General features: G+C 44.7%; 1 protein-coding gene across 2 annotated transcripts in view; it reads left to right on the top strand.

Annotated features, from left to right (window-relative positions):
* The window catches only part of THSD4 (thrombospondin type 1 domain containing 4), an 853555-nt gene that overhangs the window by 835059 nt on the left and 4923 nt on the right, over positions 1-13573 (top strand). For both annotated transcript variants that reach the window (XM_019504324.1, XM_019504325.1), the window contains one exon: positions 12333-12477. In XM_019504324.1, the coding sequence (XP_019359869.1) occupies positions 12333-12477 (145 nt within the window). The remainder of the gene's footprint in view (positions 1-12332; positions 12478-13573) is intronic.

The following is a 13573-nucleotide window of genomic DNA, read 5'->3' as shown; positions in this document are numbered from 1 at the left end:
TACCACAGTGTGCCATATCTCTTCAGTTTTCATGTGAAGTAGTCCTCTTGCTGGTTGCCAATGCCACAAAAGGTTTTTGTTTCATATATTGTCCCAAAGTATCTTTTTGGAATTGTTATAAAAAAAAAAAACCCTCAACTTTTATTTATTTACTCATTTATTTTATATTTTCACCCAAATGAAAAACAGAAGTCCAGTATCCCCTCAAAATGAAGTATGATACCTTCACATAGAATTTAGATGACATCTTATCAAACACTGTAACTCTCTCCCTTCCTTGGGCCCAAAATCAAATTCGGAATGAAGGTGCTGGATTTGGAAATCCCTCAGATCCCGTCAGTTTGATTTCTCCTAGTTAAGTACCTTTAACAATATGATTCAGAAACCCCTCTGAAATTCTTCACTCATATGGCTAGGGGCAGAATTGCTTTGCTTTTCCCACTAGCTGTCAGTGCTCAGATATTTGACTGCCTCTATGGATGCCCAAGAGAGCAGAAGAGGAAGAAGGAACCCTTTGAACAATCTCATTCAGAGACACAAACAAAATAAAACAAATCAGATGAGCAGAATCCAGATATGGACCTTTCTCTGTAAATAAAGCTTCAAACTTGGCTCTCAGAACGGCAAGCCATTTTACTGATGCCAGTAACATTTCTTACATTTTGTTGGGGTTACTGACAGCCAAATTTGGCTTAAGATGGGTTAGTTTAGATTAAGTACATTCCCATTAGTAAATGTTATGGCAGGTATGATCAGAAACACCCTTTAAAATTGCACCCACAGTTTACTAGACAGTCACTCATACCCGTGGAAGGCAAATTGTATATATAGTGCATTTGATTTTGTAAACAAACCATCTTTTGAAGGCACAGAAGAAAGAGAGGGACTAACACACTGATCTTCAAAAGTGTTTAGGGTACCCTATGTCTGCAGTGAGCCCTGGTAGGGATGCCCCTGAGCATGCCTTGCCTACCTACTCCAGCTTTCATTTACCAAGCCTGGAGATAAATCTGGGAAGACACAAGGGGGATACCCCTTCAGTCACTCTCAAGGTCTCTGTTTGAGAGTGGCTGCTGGGTATAGACACACCTTTGCATACCTAACTGCTGTTTGAGCTCCTAAATAGGAGCCTCACTTCTTGTTTTGATGTTCTCTTTGATATTGTTGCTGGTACCAGGAGAGTATGAATGTTGTTTTTTGTTGTGAGATCTAAAAAGGGAGACAAAATACTTATAGGATTATCATCACTCACAGCAAACAAACAGAGTAGGAGTAGAAGTGATTAGAGCTGTAGCTTGAGGACTTGAGAGACTGGCTTCTAGCCCTGCTTTGCCTTAGGACTTTTTGTATAAACTTGGGCAAGTCTGGTAACTTCTCAGGACTAGATTCACAAAGGGACACATAGAGCATTTCAGAATACAGGGAGTTAATTTGGTGGGGTCTAGGCACAAACAGGAGCTTGAAGAACTGCAGAAGGAGCTGGCCAGGTTGGTGCTTACTGCAGGGTCTCCTTGGGAGGAGAGACAGAAGCTACTGAAGCAGATAGAGGCTGAGCGCCACAGCTGTGAGCAAAGGAAACCGAGGTAGCAGCCTTAAAGACCCAGGTCCTGCACTTAGAAATGAAGATGAGGTCAGCCATAGCTCCACAACACTGGACAGAGACATCAAGCCCTCTTAAAAGAGATAGAAGAGTAGCCAAGTGTGGGGGGGAGGACCAAGACTTGAGGGAAGAACCTCAATGAGACCACATCTATGGGGGAAAGGTTGCAGAAATCCAAAGGAACTGGGGGGATGGCTGCCCACACCAGAGTCTGGCTAAATGAGTGGCACTGCTAGAGGCAACCGAGAGGTAGGAATGACAGAGCAGTCCTTCCCCAGTGATAGCCTTCACAGGAAGGATGACCTGAAGAAGAGGAGGCGGTGGTCAAGTCCACCACAGCCAATGGGGAAAACACTAAAGAGTGTTCCCTGAGTGGGAATTGTGGGGCTTAGAGATGGGGAAAGAAACCCCCAGGGGAAATGCCAAGTCCATCCACCTAAGGCCAGAAAGAGTCCAAGCCTGTCTAGCAGCAAGGATCCAGGAGAAAAGAAAAAAGAAGAGCCCACCAGAATGCAGGAAATTCAACTCCAGTGAGACCAGAACAGGAATCAATGCCAAAGACTGCAGATTTAGTACCAACCAGTGACGAGAGTCAGAGGTGAAGACAGAGAAGTACCTAAGCATGACTGAGAGGACAGTGAGCCCTAGTGATGACCCTCCTCAGATGTTGCCCAGACAGGGACTAAAGCCAGAGGGGAAGATGGTGACTTGTAACAGTCATGAAGAAAGATCTGAATATCCTGCCCCAGAGTAAGACAAACCAGAGGGCAGACAGATGTGGGTCTGCTGTGTCTGTGAACAACCTGGTTTTCAGGATGGACTGGAAGAGATTGAAACAGGTGTTCCAACAGACAGGAACTGTAAATTATGCTGACATATCAACAAACAAAAAGAGGAAAAGTTGAGGCATGGAAGCTTCTAACACACCAGTGAAGCCACTCAAGTATTGGCAATGTTTGCTGGACAGGTTTTATGTTGCATACCCATGCAGGTAAAAATAGACAGCATGACTGCTCCTCAAAGAGACTGCCAAGTAGTGCTACAGCTGCCCTAGGACCTGTGGGATTTTGGGTTGGGACAGTGGTAGGCAACCCCTGGCATGGGTGCCAGAGTGTGGCACACAAAGGCAAGTTCCTTGGTCCATGCACCTTGGGGCAGCCAGTGGGGAAGTGGCTGGGGCTGCACTACCACAACAAGGATCAGGCCGCTGGCTGCTCCCACACCACATGCCATTGACACCTCAGTGTCCTACAAGTTGAGGTTGTGGGTGTTTTTGGCACCCTGCCCAAAAATGCTGTCAACCCCTGGGTTAGGATATAGATCTGATAGGAAACCCCCTGCCATTCGATATGGAAGGAGGGATTCAAGAACAGGGGATAAGCTATGGGAATACTTGAAAGACTGTTTGTTATACAGGTGGGAGGCTGTCCCAAAGATAAGCAGAAGGGAAGAGATCCAGGTGAAAGAAACCTTGCCCATTTTTGAGCTAGCTTCAGGAAGTAAGCAGCCAGAGAACAGTAAAATCTGAAAAGGGCACTGTTAAGGCAACCAGTGTAGTAGTTGTGAGCTGCCCTGAAAACTAGCCAGAGGCCCTAGTTGGAAATTCCTGCAGGTGGCTAGGGGGAGCCACCTGTCTGGAAGTGGTGGGGCTTAGGAGGTAAAACCCCAGGGCCTGAGCCACAGAATGCAGTCTGGTCCTGCAGGCAGCAGGGAGAGGATCTCTTGAACAGGAAGGCCATGGGAGAGTGAATGCCTGAACTGCAAGTAAGAGATTTATAGCTTGCAAGGAAGTTGGACCCGGAGTGGGGGTCTTTTGGGTATTTTAGTCAGAGGCAGCAGGGTTATGTTTTAACTATTGCTGGAGGGCAGGATGTGAATAATAGAGGAGGAGGTTGTGTGGCACCTGAGGGGTGCACCGACATTTAGCCCATGAATAGCTTAAGGTGGTGTTGTCCTTTGCGGGCAAAGACAATCGCATCCAGCAAAGCAGGAGGAGAAGAAAGAAAAGAAGTGGAAAAGAGAAAGGAAAAAGGAGAAAAAAGAAAAAGGAGGGGGGCAGAAGCTAGGTCATGTGGATACATAGGTGAATTATAAGCCCGACCTTTGCCTTGAACAGTCTGCTGCAGCGGGGACAGGAGAGCGGTGAGGACTGGATACAGGAGGTTTTCGTTTTCCTGACCATGCGTTTCTTCATTGCTTCTGCCATGTGCATTGCTGTTTGAAGGCCAGTGGTCCATTCTGGCTTGATGATGTCCAGGATGGACAGTCACAAGGGGGTACAGTGATGTTAAACTATGGGGGGGGTACAATAGGAGCAGCCTCACCCTGATCAAAGGATGCTGGGGGCACTGAATAAAGCTGAGAGCAGCCTTGCCTCAGCAGGGAACGGCTGGGGGCTGAGATTGAAACAAGAACAGCTAGAGCCAGGACAACCTACAGCTGTGGGCTAAAGCCAGAAAGGCTAATGCAGAAGCCCTTGGCCAGGGGCCCCAGAGCTAGAGAGAGCAATTGTACAGGTAGAACCAACAGAGGTGGTAGCTGTGGCCTGAAGCCAAAAGCTAAGGCCGAAGCACATCCCACAATAGCACTTCCCTACCAAAAGCTAAATCCATTGGACCTTGCAAGAAACTCAGATACTATGGTACAGCTAAGATGGGCGACTGCAGTAGTGGGAGATCAGAAAGCAGGTTCAGAACATCTAAATGACATTCCCAGGGATATGCATCAGCACTGTAGCACACTGCATGCAGTTCAGCTGGAAGCAGGCAAAGGGGGTTTACAAGCCTGCTTTGATGGATTGGGCCCATTTATGATGATAATTGACTGGCCCCACGGGAGCTGAAAGTTCCCAGGGAGAGACAGGAGGGCTGAAGGGCTGGAAGTGGAAGCCTGAGCTGAAGTACTGTCCCTGAGTCAGAGAGAAGAGGAGTCTGAGCACAGCTGAAAGAGTGAGCGAGCGCATGCAATCAGGTCAGTAGGCTGCTGAATGAGCCCCAACCACCACGCCAAAGTACCTGGGTCTTGGAGAAGACCACAGGTGATACCAAGAGACTGAGTTTGCTGGAGGGAATAAGAGAGAGAGAGGGAAGAGTCTGCATTAGTGACTGCAGCACCAAGCCCAAGCACTCTCTCAGGTCTGGGAAAAGACCCACAGAGGGATATTTCTCTGTGTGTTGTGGATTGGTTTATGTTGATTCCTGTAGGGAGCGAGCTCCCCCCAGGGAAACAAAAACTGAGTGAGCAATCTGCAACCGTTACAAGCCTACACAATTGTTTGGTGACAATGAAACTTTTATGATGGTGAGAAGCCTTACCATGTTTGTAATGGTGGCAAGATGCATTTATACAATAAAGAACAGGGGGGAAATAGGCTGGGACTTTTCAAATCTTCATTGTTGCAACTGAGCCAAGCTTAATTGAATACATTTGAAGCATGGGAGCATTTAAAAACACACTGGCCTAAGTGGGCCAAATGCCAAAGTCCTCACTCAAGAAATTCTGAAAATCAAATGGCAGCTTTACTTGAGTATGGATTGAAGAAATGGACCTCGTTAGAACTGACTCTGAAAATCCCATGATAACAAAAAGAATAGTCTTTGGCTTGAGAAGAGCATATTTTGATAGACTGTCAAAATTGTGTAAAGGAACTTTGATTAGAGTTTGATTAATGTTCAGTGAACTTATCTTGTGCAGGAAGTGGGGAATAGTCAAGAGCTGGAGAAATAAAATTGGAATTTTTCCTGGTTACATGTGCATAGAGGTGAAAGGGCCACAGAGGCCAATGTGGCTAAAGACTAGAGGCTTTTTAAAGCATTAAAATGCAAACAATGTGGTAATAAGGTGGATCGGGAAATGTAAAAAGATAATCAGAGGAGACTATGAAGAATAATTAGAGGACCAATAAGAAACAGTAAAGAATATGAAACCTCAGAGAATTTCCCCACAAAACTATAAAATTGATCTAGAGTGTAAAAGAAGGGAAGCAATGTATACCTGATTTTTTTAAGATATAGGAGCTGTGCTAAGGAGGATAAAAACAAAAACCAAAAGACCAGGATTAGATGTCCTGGAAAGAAGCTGGAAAATTGATGAGAAGAAATTGAAACAGGTTCATGGCTGAGAGGACATGAGAACCAAGTCACCTTCCTCCACAACTGTTAAGGGAAATAAAGATAGCTATTAGCAGATTATTAACTGATATCATCTTCTTACCTCAAAGGCCAAAACATAGGAGATTTAATAATGTTAGGCACAACCGGATCGTGAGATTAGCTTGGAATCCTATACTAGTTTTGGGGGAAAGCATTTATGCCTTTAAAGCCGCGGTTTTCAAACTTCTTGAGCTGAGACCTGCTTTGAGTTATAATTGTGTTCATGCTCCCCACAAAGGCAGACAAAAACAGACATGCAAAATATGCTTTCATAAACTTAACAGAGACTAACACAACTTAAATTGCCTAATTAAAGTATCTGAAGCTTTAAGTTTCAAATTCACAAATACTGTACTTATTTCAAGGGTATACCTGTTAATGAATGTCAAGGGTATACCTGTTAACGAATGTCAAGGGTAGACCTGTTTCTCTGCACAGTTTGTCAATTTGTGGAGAGATTTTTGAAACCGACACTGAGGTTGTTCTTCACTTCCAGTCTCGAGCGGTACTTTGTCTTTAGCACAGCCAGTGCAGATAATCTAAGCTCACACAAACATGACGAACCAAACAGTTAAAGAGCTTTGATTGCACATGTTGACAACACAGAATAAAGCTTTGACAAAGCTTTTGGCAATAATTTGTAGTGCCCAAATGTTTCTTGTAATTTTTTGTGTTGTAAGAGTAGATATGATAGATGCAGTAAACCAGAAGGTGTGAAAGGTAGTTGTTGCTATGGAAATGATCACTGGCTTAATTTAAATACGTTGTAACACCTCTGAAATTAGTTGCAAAAGGTTTACTCTTACTATTTCAAAGTGTGTTGCTGTTAAATAACATGTTCTTGTTTAATAATAATAATAATAATAATAATAATAATAAAAGTAAAATATGCCTGGTGCATGGCACCCCCCTCCCTGCACAGTGTTCTTTCACAACTCTCCTGGGGAGCAAACCCCACATTTTGAAACCTGCTGCTTTAAATAATTTAATGAAGGAACATCTTGTTGTTTAAGTTTGAAGGTTTAATTGTGCCATTTGGGAATAGGTTTGAAAATAAGGAGCAGTGTAGAGCCATACCACTCCCAAGGGTGTTCAAAGTGGGTTGTACCTCACAGGAAATCAGCCCTTCCTGTATGTTCCCAATGCAAAGAGGGCTATTTATAGTCCACACGGTTAAAAAGGGGGCAGGGAAAGAGTGAGGTAAGTAAGTATGCTTAGCTCAATCTATGTGAAAAAATGATATTATTGGTCTTTGTAGGTAGCATTCAAGGAAAGAACTAGTTAGCATTTCTTTGCCCACAGCAGAGCCATGTGGCTGCAAAAGGACTTGCAGAAATATATGATGGTTTATGCAGGGTGTTTAAAATATAGTAAGTGACACGCTGTCCATAATAGAAAAAATATTTATGCTCAGAGACCCCCAGTTAAGACCCCCTCAACACAGTTTCTTACCTTCTAACTTGGCAGCTTATACAACTCATTGCTGCATTAAAAGCCCGAGAGCCTTCCTGCATAGTTAGTTGGAGAACATGTAGTGAATCCCCTTCTTCTCCATGAACCAGTATGGTAGTTTACACCAGGAGCTGAGGATCTCTCATGAAGTTGACTTAACTAAGTGGAAGAGCTGTACCCTGTGAATACTCTATGCCTAAGAATCATCATATTTTAGCAAACTAAAATACTTAGCTAGAAGGTATTGCCTAGACTTCATTTGGTATTATGGACAAAAGGGGAATGTTGGAGTATGACTGGATGAAATTGCTTAATGTTGCAATGAATATGTTCAGAAATGATATTGACCCGAAACTAAACATTTTCATTTTATTATTTATTTATTTATTGCAAGTGAAGGTTTTTAACTCTGATGTCTTTAATAAAATACATGCAAATGTGCTCTCAATTTCACAATGAAAAAAAGTCAGAATATATCCAGGGTGGGTTTTGCTTGGAGGGGAGGGGGCATTCCCCATATTTTTGGGAGCTGAAATTATTTGCTAGATTTGGCACAAAGTTTGGACATAATTTTGTTCAACTTGGCTATTCTAAAATATTTTTCTCAGCTACCAGAAGGTTGCTTGAGAGGGCAAGTGTCATCATCAAAGAGTCTATAGCACCTTTAATAGTAATTCTCATTTTGCTGTCAATCTCGAAAGAGACATCAAAGACTGAATGGGCTAGGGAGACGGAACTACTCTTTTTCTTCATGATGCTTCTCAGCCCCAGGAAGTGGGAGGAGTTTGCTGCCATTAGCTTCAAATCTGCTCCTGCTTCCCTGCACACCTGCCTGGGAGCATTTACTAATGAATAGTTTACTTGTGAGGAAACCGCTCCTGGATCTAATGCACATGTAGACACACCCCGGGTACTTTTTCAGAATGGCTGCCGCCAGTAGTGGCTCAATCCCTATTCTTTTCTAGCTTTCCCCTTCCTTTATTCTGGGGTGACTAAGTTACATTCCTTTTGTTTGGGGCCTCTTTTTGGATTCCTTCCTACAGGGATCAAGTAGGCTAGTGCCTTTATGGCACTTGAAATACTAGAAAAAAAAGGAGTATTTGTATTCTGAATAAGCAAAGGTAAGTTGTGATGGTTTGGAAAAAATTCAAAGTTAAATTACCTTAGTTTATAGTACATTGATTGAAGTACAATAAAGAATGCTCTCTTCTGAGACAGCTTATTTGTTTTATTAATGCTTCTACTTCAATACCCCAGTAATATGTATTAGAGTTTTCTTATTAGGTATTGTTTTGGCTACCTTGCCACTTTTTTAGTAGCTAATGCAATTAATCACTGTTCCTTTGAGACCTGCACTTACCTTATTGTAAAGCAGTACTGCTTTATTTAAAACGAAGTGCTAATTTACTGAGAATTATTTATTGTGAGCACAGATCTAAGCCTTTCTGAAAGTCAGAGAATAATGAAGTCTCCCTCATTCAGTCAGCTGATGCTGAAAGAGAGCCTATGACATGAGGCTTGGCAGTGTTCAGCAGCATTACAGGACTTGTGATTGCTGTAATTTGAGCCATTTTGGGTATGTCATGAACTTCCAGTCTTAAACCAAGCTACTCCTGTTGCTATTATGATACTTAAATGCCCAACTTATAATTGAATTTGGTCTAATTTAAGCTGTAATTTTTTTTAATGAGATGAGGAATAGTAGTCTTGGTTTGAAACAGAATTAACCATTACCACAGATAAATGAGACTTGGATATTTACTAGGCCTGTGAGAAGCAGCTAGTATTCACTTTGGATTCAGATTCAGCCAATTCAAGGAACAGTGATTTGATTCGGTGATTCAAATCACTGTCCCGAATCTGATTCAGAGATTCTGTAGCAACCAAATCTCACAGGCCCATCCCCCGCCCGCTGTCCCAGCACCGGCAATGGCTGCTCTGCCCACCCCGGCTTCCGGCATTTTGAAAAAAAGTCCCTGCTCACTGGGTGCTGCTGGGCGGGGGGTGATCCCTGCTGCCCCCCACTGTCCCATGCTGCATGGGGGGCTCTGCATGAGCCCCCCTGACCCTCCTCTTGCTGTCCCAGGCCCCCCATAGCTGCCCCGCCTGCCCCAGCTCTGGCCCTTTAAGAAAAAAAAAACAAAAACAGAAAAACCCTGTACTCACTGGTTCCTGCCCAGCAGGGGGTGATCCCCACTGCCCCTTACTGCCCTATGCCATGTGGGGGGCTCTGCATGAGTGCCCTGAAACCCTGAGGCTACTGCAGGAGCTGGTGAGTCCAGAGGGCTTTTTGGGTGTTTTTTTCTTGAAGGGCCAGAGCTTGGGCAAGCAGGGCAGCCATGGAGGGGGGGAATAGGAAGGGTCAGGGGGCTCGTGAAAGAGCCCCCCATGTGGCATGGGGCAGTGGAGATTGCCTCTCCATTGAGCAGCACCTGGTGAGTAGGGGCTTTTTTTTAAAGCACTGGGAGCTGGGGCGGGTAGGGCAGCCATGTGGGAGCTGGGAGAGTGGGCTGGGGTCGAGGGGCTCATGACAGAGCCCTCCCTACATAGTGTGGAGCAGTGGAGGGCAGCAGGGATTGCCCCCCACCTGGCAGCACCCAGTGAGTAGGAACTTTTTTTAAAAGGGCTGGGAGCTGGGGCCAGGCAGAGCAGCCATGGCAGGGCTGGGGGAGCAGGCTGGGGATAGGGCCTGTCAGGGCCCCCCCATGGTCCCCTCCCCACTCCTTCAGCCTCCCCCCCGCCCCCTACTTACCAGCTCTGAGTCTGGCTCCACCTCCCTGCTGCAGTGGGCAGGGACTGCCCAAATCATCAAAGCTCTCCAAATCTTTTCCAAATAGATTCAGAGAACTTCAAATCAATTCAGATCTTTTTATTGGTCCCCGATTTGATTCAGATTTGGAGATTTGGCCACTGAGTCAGGCTGAATCTTCTCCAAATCGAGTCACCACCCAAAGCTTTGCACAGCCCTTAGTAGGTACCATTTACTGGTATTACCTCTGTGTCTCTTTTAGCCTTTCTCTATTTTAAATGTGTCATGATAAAGGGGTAGGAGTCTCTAATATAGTCTCCCATACCAAGTGCTTTATGACTAAGAATAATATTCTCAGTCTCTAGCATTGCTCCTGGAATATACAGATTGAAATTTTTCAAGACCAGTGTGGGAGTACTAGCTATTTTTATTAAAAACTGTAGCAAGGTTCAGGCTCCAGGGGCAGCTGTAATACTTCCTGGTGGCAAAGCAACTCGTGCCTCACTCCAACTCTAAGGTACCCTCCCCTTCTCACTCATCTGCCACACCTTGATGTATTTAATTGATCAGAAGGAAGGCCGCCGAAGGGTCCTAGAGTGAGCCCCCATTCTTCTGATTGCAAGCAGGTCTCTCCTGGATCCCACTGGTCTCAGTTCTGCCCTCAATCTAAATGGGCCCTTCTGGCCCATCTGCACTCCCCAGGGCACCTGTAGTCTTAAGGGTTATTCACAGCCTCTGACCTCCCCTACATCCATAGCCATGCTGTGCAGGTGCTGCTATACAATTGCTTCCTTGTCAGGGCCTCAGCCTTCTCAGCTTTCACCCCTTTTCTCTTGCTGGGTCTTTTAGCCTTAGTTCTGCTATATGGGACCTGGCTTCTAGACTCCAGCTCTTGTCTTGATTGCTTCAGTTGTAGGCCCTGGGCCCTATCTCCACCCTGTTCTGGGTGCTGAGCTTAAGTTGGCTCTGTCTAGGTCCCCTGGCCCTGTCTGGCTTGAGTCGCACTCAGCTACAGTCCTTCCATAAGCTGCCACCCTATAAGGCTCAAGCCCGGTCTATGTCTCAAGTATCTAGCCCATGGCAAGGCTCAAGATGCTCTTGTGCCATCAAGCACTATTGGGACCTCTGTACCACCCCAACTAGTTCCAATCCCAAACCACTGGTGTAAGCTGTAACCAAGGAATAAGCACACTGGGTATAACAAACTTAACTTGTTCTAGGTGCAAATGGTGTAAACATCAACATTAGTTCACTGCCTTGCAGCATGGCTTCCCCTTAGCCTGGTTTGTATTCCTCTGTAAGGTAGCAGCATCTTACAAGTAGTCCAGGCATCCTCCTGCAGTCTTCCAAACTAGGAGCTCTTCACTGCAGCCTGCTGAGCTAGACTGCCTGACCTTGCTCATACTATAGGCTTATATGCTGTCTAGGCCCTGCTCTTTCCTGTCAGGTGGCACTCCAGTTCTGCAGAGGTTTCTTGTTGGGCCCTCAAGACTGGTTGCCAGGAAGCTTATGACTGTTGCTCTGGCAGCTTGTTGCTGCCCAAACTAGTCTCTTCCCTATTGCCGGGCAGCTAATTCTGCAATAGGCAGTAATAGCCTCTTGGCCCAAGCTGCCTATTCCTTTTCAGCCAACTCATCCCAGGCAGAGTTCTCTGGACTGGTTGCAGGTGCACCCCTTTACTCTACTGGGCAGCTCCTGCCCATCTAGGCAGCAGTATTTCTTTGCTGCTTTGCAACTAGCCCTTGTTCAGTTGTCTGGGTTCATCTGATGCAGTGTTTTTCCTTAAAGTAACAGGGAGCCCCTGGGTCTCTGTTCCACAAGCATTCAGGGGCTATACTAGAATGACTGTTTGTGATTTTAATAGACTTGCCAGCAAACAAAGCAGTAGTCATAGCAGTTAGCAATGCTGTGTACAGGTATCTGAAACAATTGCTGAGAAATAGTAAGTGCTGAGACAGCAGAAATAATTAATCCAGTGCTCAAAATATTCCCTCTCCACATAGGGTGAAATTCAGTCTAGGTGTCTGGAACAATGGAATAGCTCTTGCAAAATCCTAGGTTGAACTTGGCCCTTCAAAGAAGATTTTGGGATTCCCAAAACACAGTGGCACCTCAATGATTGCGCTGCGTATAGTGGTCCTGGAAGTGTTGGGGACCCAGTTGGATACTTCGCTGAGGATCAGGATATTCCTGAGTCTGCGGAGGAAATGTATCCTAAGTGTTGAAAGTATGCTTGTTTGTATTTAAGAGCCAGGTCCAAAGTGCAGTGAAGTCAATAGAAGTACACCAGTGGGCTTTGTATCAGACTGTAAGCCCACTATTATTTTTCTGAGATGGTTTGCTGATATTGCCTGCAAGAAATTAAATTCTTGTGTTTCAGTGTTCCAAGTCATGTGAAGGAGGATTCCGGGTTCGGGAGGTGCGGTGTCTGTCAGATGACATGATGCCCAGTAACCAATGTGATCCACACTTTAAACCAGAAGAAAAAGAACTTTGTAACTCCCAGGACTGCATACCCGAAATAGGTAAGGAAAGGGAGATTCTACTGGTTTGACTGTGGCACTCCATCTAGTGGCGAAAATAGTTTACAACCATGTATCGACTTTCTGAATTTAGATTGTATTTTGTATTCCAAATTCAGGATTTTGTATTTAAGCAAAATACAACTTTCTATCTGTGGTGCAAAGCATTTTTTCATTTGTGACGCTAATTTATACAAATTTGGAGGCTCTGAAGTCCCAGAGAAGCCCCTTCTAAGATGACACACTTGTGGAGGGGTTTAAACCTCATTCTCAAGTATTTATTCAAACCCTAATCATGTACAATACACTGCATTTTCTAAGAGGGTCTACAAGGAACAAGATACTGAATAGCCTAAGCCTTTTTGATTATGAGTTGCCAGGTGCAGCTTCACATTTTCTCCTGCTTGTAAAACACCATACTAAGATGTAAAGACATTTTCAAATATTTAATGAAATATATTAACCAAGTAGACTATATTAAAACACACCATCAGTCATTATCATCTTAATATTTATTCAGCATTTTCCTAATACTGACAGGATTCTGGTTTTCTCTGTTTAAAAATTGCAAATTCTCTGATTTTAAACCCCCAAACTGTGTTTTTCTCCAGTTAAAATGAAACACCATAGCGTGTGTGTGTGTGTGTATCAGTTTAGCATAATGTTTTATTCATATATTTACAGTTCTAAAGCAATTTGGAAGCCTACAAGTGCCTCAGTCATTATAAGAAAATAAATTCTAAATACCTATATATTTTTGTGTTTGATTTTTGCATTTTCTTTTATCATGGAAAATCAGAGCTTCCCCTGCCCCCTTTGCTGATCGGGACACAGGTCCAGATGTGGCTGTCTTCCTGCTGCTCTGTGGCACTGAGCAACACTAATATGCTGGTGCCCTGCCCCTGCCCCACACTCCCAAGCCACAGCCTCCCCTAGCTCTGCTGGTGCCCCTCACTCCTGCATAGCCCCCTGCCACCCCCAGGTCATGCTGGTGCCCCTTACTCCTAACCTGCAGCCCCCCCATCCCTGCTGGTGCCTTATACTCCTGACTCACTGCCCTCCACCACCCTAGTGCTCCTCACTCCCAATCCACAGCCCC

This window comes from Gavialis gangeticus, unplaced genomic scaffold, assembly GCF_001723915.1.
Source record: "Gavialis gangeticus isolate Ggan-Ray unplaced genomic scaffold, GavGan_comp1, whole genome shotgun sequence".
In the NCBI taxonomy this organism is placed as follows: Eukaryota; Metazoa; Chordata; order Crocodylia; family Gavialidae; genus Gavialis; species Gavialis gangeticus.
This window is presented reverse-complemented; position numbering and strand designations above follow the sequence as displayed.